Here is a 19,030-nt window from a genome sequence, read left to right as displayed (position 1 = left end):
TAGCGTCCTCCTCAGGTGAGTGCTCTGTCTCAGAGTCTCTCACTGCACATGAAAATGCCCGCCGATCAGTCCTTTCTTTCCTTGCTGGGTCTCAGTTTCCCCACCTGTCTGGTAGAGTCATGTCTTTCCCCGTCTGAGCCATTGTGCATCTGAATGGAATCCACTGCTTTCTTCTAACTTGGGTCGCTGAGGCCTGAACTGGGTCCTCTCCCTCCCCCTGCCTCCCCACTGCACCCAGCTCAGGCTGGGCCTGATGGCAGCACTCAGTAGACACTTCTAGAAACACAGAGCCAGGCTAATAGCTACTGCTGGATGCATGCTGGGGAGCCCCTTCCTCGGGGAGGCAGTGGGTCTCCTCCTGGGACGAGCCTCTCGGGGCCGCAGGGAGCTGCTTTTGGGAAGACCTCACCCCGCCTGCAGCTCGGGGACCTTGAGGACCCACCAGAGACCACTCTGGAGGTCGGACCAGAGACAGGAGGGGGAGCGAGTGTCTGATGTGTCATATCCCCTTAAACTACCTATGTGTCTTTCTGGGACAATCCCACCCCTGTAGCTCCCAGAAGCTCCTCCCAATTCTTAGGCAGGCCTAAGAAACTTCACTTTGGCATTTCCAGTATGAAAAGGGGCGGTCCCTTGCAAGTCTGGGGACAGTGCAACCCTCTGCCATCTAGCAGCGTCTGACTCAGAGTGACCCTATAGGGCAGTTACCACTAGTCTGCGAATCTTTGCAGAAACAGTTGCCATGTCTCTTTCTGAGGAGCGGCTGGTGGGTTACCCCAAACATACACACACGCACACACCCCGCCCCCCGCCCCGCCCAGGCTCCTTGGGGACCTGCAGGGAGGCACAGACAAGAATGGAGGCAGTGGGCATGAGGAGGAAGGAGTTTATTGTTGTGGGGACTTGCTCCAGTAGATCCCAGGGACGTATCACTGCTGCATTTTCTGTAGGAGCAGAGGACAGTGTGAGGGGCTTCGGATGCGTGTCCCCTTCTGGGGTGGTGGGAAGCTGGGCCAGGAGCAGGGACACACAGGCACAGCAGGCTCCCCTGGGCTCTGACTCACAGCATCTCAGACCCCTGCTGCTGCGAGCCAGGGGTGGGGCTGGGGAGCTCAGAAGACATGCTGCTGCAGGCCCCCATGGGAAAGTTCCCAGCCCAGGGTGGCTGCTAAGATATAGAGTGACCACTCACGCCACCCCTCTCCCCTGTTGGGCCTGCTCTAATAGGACCACATCTCACTGTGGGGCTCTGGTGTGGAAAGCGGCCACTGAAGCCCATAGACCAGGGGTCCTCAAACTTTTAAATCAGGGGGCCAGTTCAGTTCACTGTCCCTCAGACAGTTGGAGGACCGGACTATAGTTTTTTTTTTTTAACTATGAACAAATTCCTATGCACACTGCACATATCTTATTTTGAAGTTAAAAAAAATAAAACAGAGCAAAAACACCCAGTGGGCCAGATAAATGTCCTTGGCGGGCTCCATGTGGTCTGTGGGCTGTAATTTGAGGACCCCTGCATAGACCAAGCCTTCTCCGCCCCCCCCCTCGTGTCCCCCCACCCCAGGGCCAGTGAACGCTAGGCCAATTCTTGAGTGAGCCAGTGGCAGGATGGAGGAGTGAATGAGTGAGTGAATGTGTGATTGAACAAGTGAATGCATGGAGAAAGGGGTGACTGTGGCACAAGGGGTCTTGGTAGCACAGTGGTTAAGCACTCGGCTGCTAGCATGCAGGTTGGAGGTTTGAACCCCTCAGCCATTCCGCAGGAGGATGAGGCAGTCTGTGTCAGTAAAGATGACAGGTGGGGCAGCTCTCTGGGGTGGTTCTCTGGGCTGCAGCGTCTCCAGCAGTCGGTGCTGTGTGTGTGTGCGCGCGCACATGTGTGTGAGTATGCGTACAAGTACGTGCTTGAGAGCACGTGCAAGTGAGCAATTGAAGAATGAATGAATGAGTGAGTGAATGAGTGAGCAGGGAAGTGACTGAAGAAAGGAGTGTGTGAGGGGAGGGGCCATGGGTGTGAGAAGGAGGGGCCCCAGGCTGGAAGTGGGCACGCACCTCGTTGATCCAGTCGATGTAGGCGGACACGCGAGTGTAGACAGCGGGCTTCTTGTAGGTGTTACAGCCCAGGCCTGAGCCGAAGCTGACGATGCCACGCACCTCCCAGGAGCCGTTGTCAGCCTGGCAGTTCAGCGGGCCACCGGAGTCCCCCTGCACCAGGCCCAGGAGAATTAGCCACCAAGCCTTCCCCAGAGGCCGGCTTGGGAAGCAGGGTAGGATGGGGGGAGGGTGTGTATAGGCTGGCCCTTCAGCCGCTGTCCCCTAGTCGATGCCTCAACCTGTCCCTGGTGAGGGAGGTGGGGGGAGACTAGGGTCTGTCTTGGCCTAGTTCTGGGGGTCCTGGGATGTCAGGCTAGTTCCTGGTTTTCTGTGTGATCTGGGGATGCTGATAACTCTCTGTGCCTCAGTTTCTATACCTGACCAGGTTCACCAAGGCTAAGCTTCTGTGAGCGGCTCAGAGAGGTGAGGGGGCTGGGAGCCATGTCAGAGGCCAGGGGCAGTGGGGGACATGGAGTAGGGAGGGGGTGCTGCGTTGAAAACATGGCAGCCTCTGATTGTCTTAAATGGCTCCTGGCTCCACGTCAGACCTCCCTAAGCCCTCTGTCTTCCTGGACAGGTGGAACTGACCATGAGAAGGCCTAACTGAGTGTAGGGACATCTATGCAGTTTCTTCTCTATCCCATTTGATAGGTGGGAAAACTGAGGCTCAGAGACCCTCAGAGGCTGTCCTAGGTCACACAGCTGGTTAGTGGTGGGACTGGGACTCAAACTCAGATTCTCTGACTCAGCTCCCCTGCCCTCCCTCAGTGCTAGTGGAGTGGGCTGAGGCCCCCCCACCCCGAGCCTGCTGGTCCCCATGGTGCATAGTCTCCTCCCAGACAGGGTGTGTTCTTGGCATCTTGCGCCTCTTGTTGCCGCTGCTCCTGGCCACCTGGCCTAGGCACGAGGTGAGGAGCCTGGACACTCACGTTGCAGGCAGAGATGACGCCGTCGCCGCCGGCACAGACCATTGAGTTTGTCACCATGGAGCCCCACCAGTCGCTCTGCGTGCAGGTGGCGTGGTCCACCACGGGCTGCAGGCCCTGCTGCAGCTCATCGGCGATGGGGCCACCGGCTGGGGACACAGGACCAGGAGTCAGCAGCGGTGGCCTGGCCCCAGTGCCACCCCAGGCTGGTCACCGACTGGGCCTTGGGAACCACCTGCATGCCTTTAGCTAAGAGGCGAGTTTCTGAGCCAATGGCCTGGACTTCTCTGAGGGTGAGGAGTGCCCATGGTTTATTTACTTAGCTTATCGGACACTTATTTACTTAGCTTATCCTGAGCACTTACCCCATTCTAACCCATGTCCTCCTTACCCCACCACTTGGAGAGGGCCTGTCACATAGCTCAGCCTTACAAATAGCCGCTGTTATCAGGACGACGATGTTTGAGCACGAAGGAAAAGTGATGGGCAAGTGTATGTGAGGGGTGGTTGTTGGGGCCGAACCCCCAGGGAGGCACCCGTGGTTTGCCAGACATGATGCTCAGGGTGCTTGGCTGCAGACGGAAAGGTTGCAGATCTGTGTCCACCCAGAGGTGCCTCAGAAGAAAGGCCTGGTGACCTTCTGAAACGCGTGCTATTAAGCACCCCGTGGAGCACAGGTCTGCACACGTGGGGTCTCCAGGAGTTGGGTCAGATCAGCGGCGACTGGTACTCACTCCAGAGGCGGCCCCAGCCAGTGACGTAGCAGGGGAAGTCCTGGGCCAGCACGGTGCCCGCCTTGGGCAGGCAGGACACCTGGATGGTTTCGCTGAGTTCCACATGCTCTGCCAGCTTGATGAGGGCGATGTCGTTGCTGGAATGCAGGGATAGGTAAGTGGACCGGGCAAAGCTTCTGAAACTGTGGTCATGCTCCCATGGGTGTGTGTGTGTGTGGGTGTTGCATAACCAAATGTGGGGGTAGCGAAACATTTGGCAGCAATGAAAGGTTTCTGAATGCACAATGACCGAAAGTTAATTGAACATCAAACGTGGAATTGTGTGGGGGGAGGTCAGACGCTCACAGACATCCTCCCTGAGGGCAATCAGTTGCCAGACTATATGGCAGCCCCCACTCCCTGCTGTTAAAGACAATGGACGCCTGCAGTCATCTATTTGGTTCCAGCAGGTGGGGTTTACACCCTACTGATGATGGTTCCTGTGGAGATCTAGGGAACAGGTCAAAGTTAAGCCGCAATCCTAAACCTAGAATCTGCCCATCTTGTCACATGTATAACCCCAATCCCTCCCCTTCTTATTGCGTGTATGTCCCTAGACCACCCCCCTCTCATTACTGTATTACCCATAGGATAGCCCCTTCCAGTGACGTATGTCCTCACCTGTAATTAGGGGGCTTGCATGTCCCCAGAGCATATAAAGGGTCTGGGCTAGCATTAGAGCTCTCTCTCTCTCCCTCCACATGGACCATCAGCGGGGCTGAGGTGAGCATGCTACCATGAAATGTGTCTGACTCCATTTATTTCAATACTTCTATCTCTCATGCTCTCAATTTAACTCTACTATGATCTTTACTTATTATCACTGTACAATTGCGCCTACCAGACCCGTGATGATGTGTTAGGGGCTGGCTTCCCCTGATAGAATTGACCTGAGGTGTTCTTGCAACGCTTGCCTGGGGTTACAAATCTCTCAGGTGAAGGGGTCTTGAGTGGAAAAGGTTTAAGAAGCCCTGAGGGCTTGAGTTGTGAATGGGGGTGTGGGGTGGCAGTTGTCAGGCCAATGGGAGCCAGGGACCCCACATAAACGTCATGGAGCATCAGCTCCTCAGTTCCTGATGGATGTAGGCCGAGCCTTATAAGCCGATCCCCTTTCTCTTTAAGCAGAAAGACTTAACAGAGGAAACCAGAAGCACTGTACACCCCTGCAGTTGATGCATCTATCAGAAGTTAGGCAGAAGGCCAGGGGAAGTTGTACAGATAGAGGCAGGATACGGGGAGTTGTGGTTTTTATATCTTCATTTCACCAGGATGAAGGTGGGCAGCCCTAGACAAGCTCTGGCTTGATTCTTGGCTTGTCCATTGCTGTGCAGTGAATTATTTCATACGGCTCATCTAGCTATCGTCTGGTAACTCTCACTAACAAATCAGGTAGGACTATGCAAATAAGGTGCTTGTGGCCCACCAAGGGGATTGGATAGCTCGCCAATACTACAAACAAGGTGTATGACGCTCTCCCGTGGTTGGAACCACGTGAACAAGGTCTGTGGGACTCTAGGGAGGGGACTGATCTTTTTCGCCACCCTGCTGCTACGCTCGGTAAAAGCCAATTTCAAAGCAGATGGGGGCCCTGCACCACAACCAAGAAGGAAGAGATGGGAGCAGAGCACACCCCTTGGGCTGGGGGTCCCTGAGCTGGGAACCTCCTAGACTGAGGAGGTAGGAGCAGTAAGATGGAAGACAGCATGGCATTTGCAAGAACGACAGCAGTTCGAGATTCTCCGTAGTGATGCTTTTCAGACCCTCGGAGCTTAGGTTTGTGTGAAAAGGCTCTCAGCAGGACCCAGTGGCAGCAAGGCCCCAGGAGGGCCAGAGTGGGGGTAGGGGCAGAGAGCAGGAAGAAACTGGCCTGATCAAGGACTGCTATATCTCGAGTAGTTTCTGTTATTTCCAAGTTGATCCCTTGTCAAGTTATACACTGTTCCTTCTCTAATAAGCCATTGAACTGCAAGGGCGACTTGGGAGTTCTGTGAGACATTGTAGCAAATGACCGAATTCAAAGCAGGGCAGGAGAAGATAAAGGGGGTGGGGGGAGGAAGGGGTGGGGGAGGTGATGTCAGAGGTGATGGAGTGGTCCAGCAGTTTGGACAAGTTGGGCACTGGGGGCTTCTTCAACCCCCATCTCATAGCAACCAACTTGGTGCTGGTCTTTATTGAAGAAAGGCCTGACTTAACCGTGTCCTGAGATGTGTGACCCAGTACATATTCCTTAACCTCTCTGAGCTTCAGTCTCTTGTCTCAGGCTGTGGTGAGGACTGACGAAGTGGCTGGGAAAGTGCCCGTTGCACTGTGACCACTCAGTAGGTGTCCAGTAAAGGTGGGGACTCTTGACAGAACCTTGGGTCCTCCGTGTCACTAGGCCTCATGCACCGCCCAGGGACCCTTGACCCATGATGCGGGGAAGGGTGTCTGTTTCCATTTAGTTAATTGTCATTTTAGTTCATTGTCAGAGTGAGGATGGGGTGCTAGGGGCCGGGTGGCGGCAGGTTCTACCGTTCTGTCTCAGGAGGCCCTCCCCTTCCTGTGCTGACCGCGGACACTCACCGCACCAAGAAGGAGTTCCACTTCTCATGGACGAAGATGGTGTCCACGCCCACGAACTTGGAGCCTTCCTCATCCAGCACCAGGTTGTTCTTCCCCAGGCCCACGCGATAGGTGCGGCCATTACTGGGTAGAGCAAGGAGACAGGGTCAGGGTCGGTTTGGTGGCCGAGCCTCTTGTGGCTCTCATAGGAAGAGAGCATCCACCTCCCATGACCCTTCCTAGTGGGGTGCAGGGAATGGACTCCAGACCTGGAGCCAAAGGACTTGGGTTTGCCACCCTCAGGGAGTAGCCTTGAGACTCAGTGCCCTCATCTGCAAAAACCTCAAACCAAATCCATGGTGGTCAAGTGGATTCACAGAGTGAAACTGCCGTAGAGGGTGTTCTGGATTGACTTCTAGGGAAGCGGATCACCAGGCCTTTCTTCTGCACAACCACTGGGGGGTGGTTTAGAATGGCCAACCTTTAGGTTAGCGGCTGCTGGCAAACTACTTGTGTTACCTTTTCCTCACCTGTACCGTGCAGATCATATGAGAACTTGGGTGCCGGCTGCTGTGAGGACAAACTAACCCACACTGCCATCAGTCCATGCCTTCACCGTGATGACGGCTGTCCTACTGCCTCCCCCCGAGCCCCGGCCTGTCTTCGATGGACTCAGCAGGCCAGTAAGAATCTTCTCCAATAGAAACCACTCAAGGTCAAACCCCAAGTCCTGACACCCACCGGCGCAAGCTGGGCCCTTGTTTGCTCCCTGGCTGCTCTCCTCCAAAACAAAACCAAGCCACTGGCCGTCCAGTCAGTTCTGACCCCCAGACCCTGTCTGTCTGAGTGAGCCATGCCCCAGAGGGTTTCCACGGGCAGACATTTCAGCTCACCAGGCCTTGCTTCCAACGCACCTCTGGGTGAACTCAACCCTCAAACCTTCCAGCAGCTCACTGAACATGCGCCCCCAGCTGGTGTGTCTCCCCTCCGCCTCGCCCTTGCAAATGGGTTCCATTGGACTTCTCGCCCACTTCCTGCCTCTTTCTTTCCCTCGCCACTTGCTATGTCATGAGTTTGCTCGACTGTCTGTTGTCTTGGCTGGCAGTGGGCAGTAAGCTCCCTGGGGAGCACAGGCGTGGGCTTCACCCTTGCGGTATTCCCTGGCACATATTTGCTGCATGAATAACTGGACATAAATGCTCATTTAGCCCATTACAAATGAGCCACAGAGTGACTGGGATAAGGCGCTTATCTAGTGCGGGCCTGTAGGGAGGAGGGTCCTCTGATAAGCCATCCCAGCTGACCTGATGCAGTGGGCGGCGGTGAGGACGTAGTTGCTGGCGATCAAGGTGCCACCGCATGTGTGCCTCCAGGTGTCGTCCCTGAGGTACTGGAGGGAGATCTGGAGAGGGTGCCGAAGGGCCACGTGTCAGGTTCCCAGGAACCCTTCCCCATCCCCACCTTCTGCCCCTCCCCCCCACCTGTAGTGTACTTACCTGCCAGGGCCAGCTATGGGGCCTGGCATTCTCTCCTCCTACCACGCGGGTGGAGAGGTTGGGCAGGAAGCTGGGGACCCCACAGCTGGAGGCTGGGTGGATAGGAGGGAAAGCTCAGGTGAGTGTGGTAAGGATCGGGTAGCAGGTGGAAAGAGCGCCGGCTTTGCACCGGGCAGACATGGGCTCATATTTCACTTCCCGGCTTTGGGAAAGCCACCTGGGTTCTGGGACTCAACTTCCCTCTCTGGGAAATGGGAAGACCAGAGCTAACCTGGCAGGTTGAGAATGGAACTAGACAATTTCTAGAAAGGGCTTAGCACATCAGGTGCTTAGAACATTGGGGGGGATAAAAAGGGGCCTGGGAGGTGTACACAACTGTGTCCGTCCCCTTACTCTGTGTGTGTTGGACCCAGAGTTAAGGATGTTGCAGCAGGAGAGCTGTGAGGCTGGGTCACAAACACCTAGACCTCAATATTGGCTCCACCACGAGTTCATCAAGTGATCTTGGGCAAGACATCGAGCACTGGGCCTCAAGGTCCTCATCTGTACGACGGAGACCATTCATAGAGCTACCTCTTGGGGCAGGAGCCCTGATGGCACAGTGGAGAAGGGCTTGGCTGCTGACCAGAAGGTTGACGGTTCCAGCCCTGACTCGGTGGTTTGGAGGGAGAAAGTCCAGGTGACCTGCTCCCACAGATGACAGCAGGGTTGCTGCCTGGCTTGCCTCACAGTAAAAATGCAATAGACAAGAGCAGCTACTTTTGCTTCTTGTCACTGATCTTAGCTGCAAGAATTCCGAATGGAGGGCTCTCTGTGAGACTTAGAGAGGTGATAGGACTTATCTAAGTCCTGTCTGGAGTGACATTTGATTCCTGATCTGATGGAATGCCCACCTAATTGGTGGGGGTGGGGTGGGGCAAAGACTCCTGAGGTGAGCGATCCTGCCTGGAAGGCTCTGCTCCCCATGGTTCCTGGAGGGACAGTGAATGTGGCCCTGGCTGTGACCCTGGCCCATGCTCCATGCTTCCCAAATCTCATTTCAGTCCTCAGCTGACCTGGGAGGTGGAGGCTGAGCTACAGGGGGGTGGGGGGGAAGGGGGAGGGCTGACTCGGCTGACCCTCAGTGAGTCAGAAGCACTGAGCCTGAGCCAGTAGAGGGCCTGGACCCCATCCTATGCCCACGATGCCACCCCGAGTCCCAGCCCCTAGCTGCCTCCAGTCACCACTCAGAGCTTACCGCAGGCCAGGAGTGCGGCGAGGACCGTGATGCTCAACATGTTGCCAGTGTCCAGACAGAGTGGCCAGCGAAGGGGCTCGGGCACACTTATAGGCAGGAGGGGGTGGGCCCCACCAGGCCAAGGTTGAGCCACCCCTGGGGAGAGACCTGTTTCGATAAGGCCTTTTCCCTGACCTTGGGTAGAGTCTGTTTGACTTGGACAGGAAGGCAGAGCTGGCCTGCCTTCTGATTTTCCAAACATTCTGAAGTAGGGCCAAATCCCGAGTTCTGCTGCTGGCTCTTAGGGGCCCCTAGCACTCCAGATCAAGGAGCGTTGGTGGTGTGATGGTTAAACTCTTGGCTACTCCGGAAAGGTTGTTAGTTTGAACCCACCAGCTGCTCCACAGGAGAAAAGACCTGGCGTTCTGCACCTGTTCAGAGTTCAGTCCAGGGGCCCGTCGTGCAGTTTACTCTGTCCTGCAGGGCTGCTGAGTCGAAGCCATGCTACAGCACACAAGAGCAATGCCACCACTCCCCCATCTCATTTCTTTGTGGTTATCACTAATTGGGCGCCCGAGGCTTCTTACACGGCCACGTCCTTCTCCCAACACCATGGAGTCGATCCAACTCTCTGTTCTCTAGAGATGAGGAAGCGGGCACACAGAGAGGTCAGAGACCTCAGGACCATCTGAATCGTCAAAGAGCTGGAATTTGAATTCAGCGTGTCTAACACGATGCCGCGTGTGAGCCCTGGTGGGGTAGTGGTTATGCATTGCCTTGTGATCTGCACAGTCCACAGTTCAAAACCACCAGCAAGCAGCTCCTCAGGACAAAGATAGGCTTTCTACTCCGTAAACAGTTGCAGGCTCAGAAACTCACAGGGGGTCGCGATGAGCCAGCAATGACTCGATGACGATGCAGTTGGTATTGTTTACCGAACACAAGGCCAAAGAAGAACTGGTCGAGAGAACCGATGATACCGAAGGAAGAATTTCAAACTGCACTGAGTGCATTAGCCAAAAACAGGGCTCCAGAATTTGAAGGGATACCAATGGAAATGTTTCAACAAGCTGATGAAGCACTGGAAACACTTCTTGATCTGTGTCAAAAAATTTGGATGACAGCTTACCTGGCCAACCTGCTGCAAGAGGTCCATATTTGTGTCTATTCCAAAGAAAGGTGACCCACAGAATGCAGAAATCATTGAACAATATCATCACTATCACATGCAAGTAACATTTTGCTGAAGATCATTCAATAATGGTCGGAGCAGTACATCAACAGGGAGCTGTCAGATTCAAAAACAGATGTGGAAAGAAGGATATGATTTTGATATCAGGTGGATCTTGACTGAATGCAGAGAATCCCAGTGTGATAGTTACATAATTTCATGTTAACTTGATAAATAAAAGTGTAGGGTGGAGTCTAGCCTGTCAATCAGGTTACAGCCTGATGGTGCCTCCTGTGGGTGTGTCCTTCTCATAAGGAGGATCCTGGGAACTTCCCCCCTCTCTCTGCCTTCACCTTCCTGTGGATGAGCCATGCTGAGGCCTGAGCAAGCCCTGTGGTGCTTCTACGGCCATTGGATCCACACAGCTCTGCACCCGCTGCTCTGTGATCCCCCTGCATTCGGCATCACTGCATGTGGCTGTGTGAGTCTGAAGAGGGACTAGTATCAGACTTATGGGCTAGTATTGGACTCATGGACTTGAGGTGGACTGGGCTGGGTTGTTTTATTGATGCATGGCTACTTCTTGATATAAAGCTCTTTCTTTTACATAAATGAGTGGCTCTGGATTTGTGTCTCCATTCAACCTTGCCTAACACAATCAGAAAGATATTTACTTGTGTTTATTGACTAAGCAGAAACATTAGATTATGTGGACCATAACAAACTGGATAATATTGAGAAGAAAGGTGATTCACACTTCATGGTGCTTATGTGGAACCTGTATGTGGAATGAGAGGCAGTCGTACAAATAACATAAATGAATACTTCATGATTTAAAATCAGGTGTTCATCAACTCTCATCATACTTTTTCAATGTGGATGCTGAACAAAAAATCTAAGAAGCTGGATTACATGAAGAACAATGTGGCATCAGGGTGGGAGGAAGGCTTATTAACAACCTGCGATGTGCAGATGACACAACCTTGCTCGCTGAAAGGGAGGAGGACTTGAAGCACTTGCTGATGGAGATCAAGGATCACACCCTTCAGTAGGGGTGAAAACTCATTGTAAAGAAGACCAAAATCTTCATAACTGGACTACCCGGTAACATCACGATGAACGGAGAAAAGATCGAAGTTGTCGAGGATTTTATTTGGCTTGAATCCACCATCCATCCTCATGGAAGATGCAGTCAAGAGATCAGATGCCGCGCTGCGCCAGATCAGTCTACTGCACGAGACCTCTGCAGAGTGTTGAACAGCAGGCGGTTACTTTGAGGACTGATGTGCCCCTGACCAAAGCCATATTTTCAGTGACCTCATATGCATGTGAAAGTTGAACACTGATTAAGGACGACCAAAGAAGAATGGATACATTTGAATTATGATGCTGGCGAAGGATATTGAAAGTACAGTTGGACTGAAACAAGAATGGAGAAATCGGCATCAGAAGAGCTACAGCCAGAATGTTCCTTAGGATGGAGAATGGCAAGACTACCCTGCACATACTTTGAACATGTTATCAGCAGTGGCCAGTCCTTGGAACATGACATCATGATTGGCATGGTAGAAGGTCAGTGAAAAAGGGTTGAACTGACACAGTTGCAGCAATAATGGGCTTGAACAATTGTGTGGCTGGTGTAGGATTGGGCAGTGTTTTGTTCTGTGGTACCTAGCACTGCCATGGGTCAGAACTGACTGGAGGCACCTGACATCCTTATCCACAACAGCACTTCCAAACATCACATTTGATAAAGCCCAGGTTTGGTGAAAACCAGGGACGCCTTCAATGGGAAGGAATAGCGCAATATTCACAACACACCGACGACCTTGAAGAGTGTGCAGGTGCAGGCAATGGTTAGTGCCCGTCACAAGGCAACTGATAGCAGCACCAACGACAGTGATCTAGGCTTCACATGACTGGGCCGCACTGCTTCCTTCTGTGTTGCTCTAGCTTTCTGCTGTTTCCTGTCTTTCTCTCTCTCTCATTCAGCTAATATTGCCTAGGCTTGGGGCACCTTTCACACCCCAGAACCTGCTGAAGGTCAGGCACACTTGGGGAGGAGGGTCCTTGATTGGTCAAATGCCTACTTGAAGTCAGTTGAGTTATCTCCCTGCAAGACCCCCCAACCTCCCAGTCTGGAATGAGCCACCAGGACCAGATGCATGCTCAGGCTCCTTTAAACTCTAAAGTTCTGTGACTTGCATGTCAAGGTGAATGGATGGATCTGGGTTTGTGGTACTTGGTGTGAGTCTATTCTGTGTGCCCAGAAGTTCTGTCCAGACCAGAGGCAGGTGGGGGACCATCCAGCTCTGGTTTAATCCATTTAGCAGCCTCAAGTGTGGTGGATTACATTCTGTTCTTCCTCCCCTCTCCACTCATTCCGCATTCTCCCTGAGTGCCACTTTCTGAGGGGGACCCATTCGTTTTTGTGACAGTTCGTATTTTTGTGCCAACATGGCACAAAATATAGGTGGAGTTTATCCTGGCAATCAGGTCACCTCTTGATGACTTCCTTTGGAGGTGCCACCGAGATAAATGGCTCTCTGGAGGTGGACCAGTCTCTCCCTCTGCCTTTCCCTTCCTGTGGATGAGCCACGCTGAGACCTGATCCAGCCCTGTGGTGCTTCCACCGCCATTGGCTCCACAAGACTTTCATCCACCTGCCTGTGATCTTCCTGCATTCTGCATCAATGCACCTGGCTGCATGGATCTGAAGAGGGACTTATGGCCTAGTTTTGGACTTATAGAGTCACTTTAGACTGGGCTGGGATGTTTTCCTGATATACAATTACTTCTTGATATAAAGTTCTTTGCTACAAATATATGAATGTCGCTGGATTTGTTTCTCTAGTCAACCAGCCTAACACAGTTACCTTAGGAATTCTTTACCAGATGGTTAGTGGTGGCTAGCTGGGGGTGGGAGTGCTATAAAGAGGATTCTAGCCCTTGTTTTTTTTTTTATTAAATGAAGTTAACATTCTTTTCTAAATCAAGCATGTGCTATTTTTGTAATATAAAAAAATAACAAAAGTATTGATTTTAATATTTTAAAAGTTTTGATTTTGAAAAGGAGGCATGGAGGCATCGGAGTGAGTGTGCACAGAGGGAGGTTCTGTCCTGCCCTGAAGAGTTCAGGCCCAGATCTGGGGCCCCGAGGGTCTTGAGGTTCAGAGACGTTCTATCTATTTTAGGGCCTGGTCCTGGCAGAGGGGGTGGCCGCTACTGTCCAATCCACCTCAGGTCCAGAGCTTTGGGCTGCCAAATCTTGAAAAAGGGTCACCCCAAATCCTAGGGACTGACATCATCACAGGGCTATGGACTGAGTCAGGCGAGGTTTGGGAGGTCACAGGACTCAGGAGGCAAGAGACAAGGCTCCTGATTTCCAGCTCTGCCAGTGACCTGCTGGGGGACCTGGGACCTTGGGCCACCTCTTTGTATCTCTCGAGCAGTCTGGAGAAAGGGTCGTCTTAGTTATTGAGTGCAGCTGTAACAGATACATTGCTGTGGGTGGCTTTAACCACAGAAATCTATTCTCTCACACTTTCAGAGGCTCCAAATTCAGGGCCCTGGCTCTCGGGGAAGGCCCTTGTCCCCTTCCAACATCTGTGGGTCTGGTGTATCCTGGAGTTATGTCCCCACATGTCTTGGCATCAGTGCTCCTCTGGGTCTAGGAGGTTCTCAGCATAGGAACTCCTGGTCCACAGGACACACTTCACTCCGACCCTTCTTTCTTGGTATTGGGCTCTCTCTCTGCTGGTTTCTCTCTTCCTTGATCTCTTTTAAGATAAAAAGTGATGCACCGTAGGGAAACTCCTCTTACACCCACCAGGACTGTGGCTTGTGCTACTCCCCCACCCTAATCCCCCGATTGGCTGATCACATCATTACAGACTCACCAAATTGCATCATTACATAATTGCCAAACGACTAAATCATGGCCCATCCAAATAGACAGCTTTTGAGAGGACCTACCAATCCCTATCTCAGCCCTGTGCACACACTCATGGATATAAAACTATACTAGGATAGGGAGATAAGCACCTCTCGACACACAGACACCCCTATATCTGTACGCATTCAGATATGCCCCTACACAAATAGACACACATGCCCATACACATATTCATGTCTGCACACATCTAGACACAGCCACCCCCATAAAGGGCTCAATACCGATAGATAGGAAAATATATACTGTCTCACAGATAAAGCATTCAGTTGTACATATGTAGACACACCTGAGCCCTCCCTGCACCACACATTTAAACAAATATGTCAACACACAAGCATAGATAAAACCACAGATACACCGATCGGAAAGCCCCAGATGGGGGGAGTCATCGCGACTGGCTTTTAGAAACGCTGTTATGGGTCGATGGCTGTCCCCCTACAGGGCTTGGGAGCATCATCTTTGCAGCTGTATCGACGTTGGCATGGGGTTTTACTGAAGCAGCAGGGGCCCTGACCTAGACTGTCTGGTGGCCTCATCAGGAGAGACAGCAGAGACAGAGACAGGGGGGAGACGGCCCCGTGATGACGGAGGCAGAGTGCGGGATGGTGCTGCCACAGCTAAGAAAAGTTGGACGCGCACAGGAGAGACGGCAAAGTTGGCCCTGCCCACACCGTGCATGCCGACTTCTGGCTCCAGAATCTGAGACTGCACCGTGAGAGGACACCTTTCTGTTGCTTTCAGCCTCCCAGGGTGTGCACTTTGCTACAGCGGCACGAGGAAATGAACGCAAATGTTCACAGAGCAGCAAGCCTTTCGTGCTGGAAGCTGAAGTTTCCTCTTCGGTCCTCTTCACGCCAGGAGGCAGGGATGTGTCACGGACACGCGGCAGATTGCTCCGCAGTCTTCCTCCAATCTCCAGAACCCCTGCCTGATTTTACCACACAGCATACCCTTGCTCTGTTTGGACGACGGCCTCTTGGTTCAGGCACAGGCTCAGAGTGAACACAGTGAAGCGGTCCAGAATGTCCCCATTCTTGGTAATGTTACCCATAGTTTGTGATCGTCCACACCGTCAAATGCCTCTGCAAAGTCAATAAAGCACAGCCAAAGCTCTTTCTGATGTTTTCTGCTTTTCGCTAAAATCCGTCTGACGTCAACAGGGTGTCCCTTGTTCCACACCCTTCTCTGAATGGCACTCGAACTCTGGCAGGTCCCTGTCAACATGTACCCGCAGCTGCTTTGGAATCACCCCAGCAACATTTACGTGCTTTTGATAGTAAGCCACGTGGGTGAAGGACAGGGCTTTCTACTCCCATAAAGAGTGACGCTCTCAGAAACTCACAGGGCAGCTCCACTCTGTGCTATAGGATCGCTATGAGCCAACATCAGCTGGAAGGCAGTGAGCATGAGATTAACGATTTTGTTCAATAATTTATTTCAGCCTGCTATCGGTTCAACTTTCTATGGATTGGGCACAACCATGGTTCTCTTCCAGCCAGTTGGCCAGGTACCTGTCTTCCACATTTCTTGGCACACCCCCCAAATGGCATTCGTCGGTTGAAATGTCACCATTGGTATTCCGTCAGTCCCTGGAGTCCTGTTTTCGCGAATGCCGTCAGCGCAGCCTGGACAGCCTCCTTCACCGTTGGCTCTTGTTCCCGTGCTATGTCCTCAGATGATTGAAGACAGACCAAATCTTTTGGGGACAGTGACTGGGTTTCTTCCCTTTTCTTTGGATGTTTCCTGCATGGTTCAAGATTTCAACCAGAGGCTTTCTTTTCCCTTAGTTCTTTCTTTCGGCTATTCCACCCTTTTGGGATCGTAACTCCGTGTCTTTGCACATTTCACTATAACACCTCACCTTCTCAAGTTTCCTTTTGAAAGTTCACCAACTCTCATCCTTCGTCATTTCTTCCAGACGCGGTCGCTTCTCTGCATTCAAGAGCAAGCTTCAGTCTCTTCTGACATCCATTTTGCTCTTTTCCCCCCTTCCCTGTCTTTTTAATGTCCAGTGGCTTTCTTCATGCATGATCCCTGGACATCATACCTTCATGCATGACCTCTGGACATCATGCCAGAATGGATTTGTCTGGCCTTTAGCCCTTAGTGTTCAGTGCATCAAATCTTTAGCCCTTAGTGTTCAGTGCATCAAATCTGTTCCTTTTGGGGGGAAAGTTTCATTGTGGTTCAGGTGAAAGTTACAAAGCAAATAGAATTCCATCAAGTCTGTGTTTGCGACGGTCTCCGAATTCGGTGGGATAGAGTCAAGCTCTTGTGGACTTGCTTTCATTTTCTTCAGCTTGGACTTGATCTTGCAGTTGGACATTGGCGGGGCCCTGGCCTTGATCCCATTGCCCCAAATGTGTTGACCATTTCCCTTTGTCATTCTTTCCTGCCCCGCGCTGCCCTTGGATCTTGTGTGATGACGGTTCTAGTCAGTGCATCGCTCACGTTATAGGGCTGTCTCTCCTTTGGCTCAGAGTTGAGTCATCCGGGACAGTTCAGCTCCAAGCTAGAAAGGTGTCTACTGGCTGTGGTCTCCCAGGGGTCCCACCAACCTCTGTCAGTCCAACTAAGCCTAAGCTTTGTTGTGATGTAAAGTTTTGTTCCCACGCCACTCAATACCTCTTCTTAGGAATCTTTACAGAGTGGTAGCCAGGCACCATCTAGTTCTGGTCTCTAGCTCGTGGCTGCTGCGTTCACACTGTCCATTAATCCTGTGGGTTTATTGCGTCCTTGCGGTTTCTCTTTTTTCCACCCTCCTTTGCTTTGGATACAAATGACGTTTTGTGTTTGTTCGGGAAGAAAATGAACTGAATCCAGGCCAGGTGACATTCACTGGGTTCCGACATTCCCCCTGTGTTGGTCCCCTGGTGGTATGTATGGTGGGCTCCAGGCACGGTGACCAGGTCCTTGAAGGACGAGAAGCCCTTCCCACGAGCTCTCTGCAAGCGGATAATGTGGGACTAGGGGGCTGGGCTTGACTGTGGGGACTTCCTGGGAGTCAAAGAGTGATCCTTCTCTGTGGCCTTGGAGGCTGCCTTTAGCTGTGCCCTGGGCCACCAGCGAGAGCCATGAGAGCCACGGCTGCTCTCCAGGAGTCAACAGTGGGAGGGGAGTGCGGGAGGGGTCTCTCTGGGCATACCCACAGCTGGTGCCAGATCCTCCTGATGACTGCCCTAGTGTGGAGCAGTCACAGCCAGAGGGCTCAAGGCCATGCTCCAGTGTCCCTAACTGCCTACGTTATGGGGACACTTGGTTGGTTGACCCTCTTTTCTGTCCATGGTAACCAAGACTGAAGAAGTCATCCCAGGATAGTTTGGGACTCTTTGAAGAATTCTGGCAGAACGGCTTTCCTGTTGAAGGGTATGGGAGACTAGAGTATCTAAAGTTGTAACTATTTTATTTCTCCAGACTGTGGTACACAAATATATCCATCCATCCATCCATCCATCCATGCCTCCCACATTCCGTGACCACCACTGTGTAACCACCCTGTACTAGAGCTGGGGATCTAGAGAAGACATCACTGCTCAGCTCAGGGAGAGCCCTTGCTGGGCCAGCCAGGACCCAGAACCCCGGTGAGCCTTTCTGCAGGCCTGGTGTAAGTGTTCTTTAGGGAGGCATACAGGGGGAGGGGTTGGATGTTGGAAGCTCTGAATAAGGGGGGATTAGTCTTGGATGCACTTTGGAATCCCCAAGCATCCTCTCTGACACACATCCTGAGCAACTCAAGCACTCCCCACTGTACACAGATACCCCAAGATGTATACACATGTTCCAATGGTCTCCCACCACAGTCCTCTCACACCCAGATCCGCCTATACTGAGCGCTTGCCAGGGCTTGGGAGGACCTTCCCAAGACCTGGGCCCTTAGTGAGAGGCAGAATGTGCTGGAAAAATACCTTAGGTGTTGTTTGGGAAGCCCCCGTTTGGACTAAGCTGGAGCAGGTCCAGGCCCTGCACGTGCTTCCCTGCACATCCCCAAGGTCAGCAGCTGGTGCCAGATAAGATAACCAGTGAAACCAGATGTTCCTGGTTCAAAGAAAGCAGCAAGGAGTCCACAAGCAATTCTCCCTTCTGGTTTCCAGACCCCATATGCTAATTTCCCTACATTCCTCACCACCCCTTTAAAAAGCCCTGGCCCCAGCTGCTGGGTAGATCATGGAACCTCGTCTGACCGAGAGCTCCCCACACCTAATAAAGCTATTTCTGTTTCTGCTCTCCCGTGTCCTGTCAGTTATGTCCGTCTTCCTCCCTGTTCCTCAGTTTCGCCTTTACAGGTGTCTTGGCAGAAGGTCCCTGCAGTGACCCTGGGGCCGAAACGGAACCCTGCAAAGCCCCGTGACCACAGCAGGAAAAGCATCGCCAAGGCGGGTGGTAGGTGGGGTGAGAGCCTGAGAAACGGGCAGGTGCCGTTGGCAGGGGCCAGATGTCCGGGCCCTGGGCAGGACTCTCTGGTGGCAGGTGTTGCACTTCAGGGGAGGCCCACCAAAGGGGCCGCCTGAGGGTTGACTTCTCCTCAGACCCAGATGAAGTGGGGCGGGTTCTGTGAGAGAGCAGTGTGGAGAAGGGCCCGGAGGAGCGCTGGGGGCCTGTGAGACCATGGCTTCAGGGACCCCAAGAGAGTCCAGAGAGGAGTGGGGCTGTAAGGAACTGCAGCAGGGGCGCAGGGAGGGGCTGTTTTTTGGTGATGGGCATCAGGATTTCGTCGAGGCAGGGGGACTCGCTCCAATGATGACTTGGGGCTTGAGCGAGGGTGGCGTGCCTCAAGGTAGGGAAAACCGAACCAGAAGGCAGGACCTGGGAGGGTTCCCGGGCGGGCCTGTTTGTATTTTCCGGGAAACTTGACACAGCG

The 19,030-nt window shown here is 52.7% G+C and overlaps 1 protein-coding gene across 1 annotated transcript; it reads right to left on the bottom strand.

Moving 5' to 3' along the window:
* Positions 1-405: 405 nt before the first annotated feature.
* Positions 406-9,107, bottom strand: LOC142459811 (chymotrypsin-C-like). Its single transcript, XM_075561785.1, has 8 exons — positions 9,068-9,107; positions 7,831-7,922; positions 7,639-7,736; positions 6,356-6,478; positions 3,755-3,891; positions 3,024-3,169; positions 2,053-2,205; positions 406-453 (listed from the first exon to the last, which is right to left on the bottom strand). The coding sequence occupies exons 1-8, from the start codon at positions 9,105-9,107 to the stop codon at positions 406-408; spliced, it is 837 nt and encodes a 278-aa protein (XP_075417900.1).
* Between the last annotated feature and the right edge of the window lie 9,923 nt (positions 9,108-19,030).

This window comes from Tenrec ecaudatus, chromosome 1 (genome assembly GCF_050624435.1).
Source record: "Tenrec ecaudatus isolate mTenEca1 chromosome 1, mTenEca1.hap1, whole genome shotgun sequence".
Classification (NCBI taxonomy): domain Eukaryota; kingdom Metazoa; phylum Chordata; class Mammalia; order Afrosoricida; family Tenrecidae; genus Tenrec; species Tenrec ecaudatus.
The sequence above is the reverse complement of the archived record's forward strand: the minus strand, read 5'-3'. Positions and strand labels throughout refer to the sequence as shown.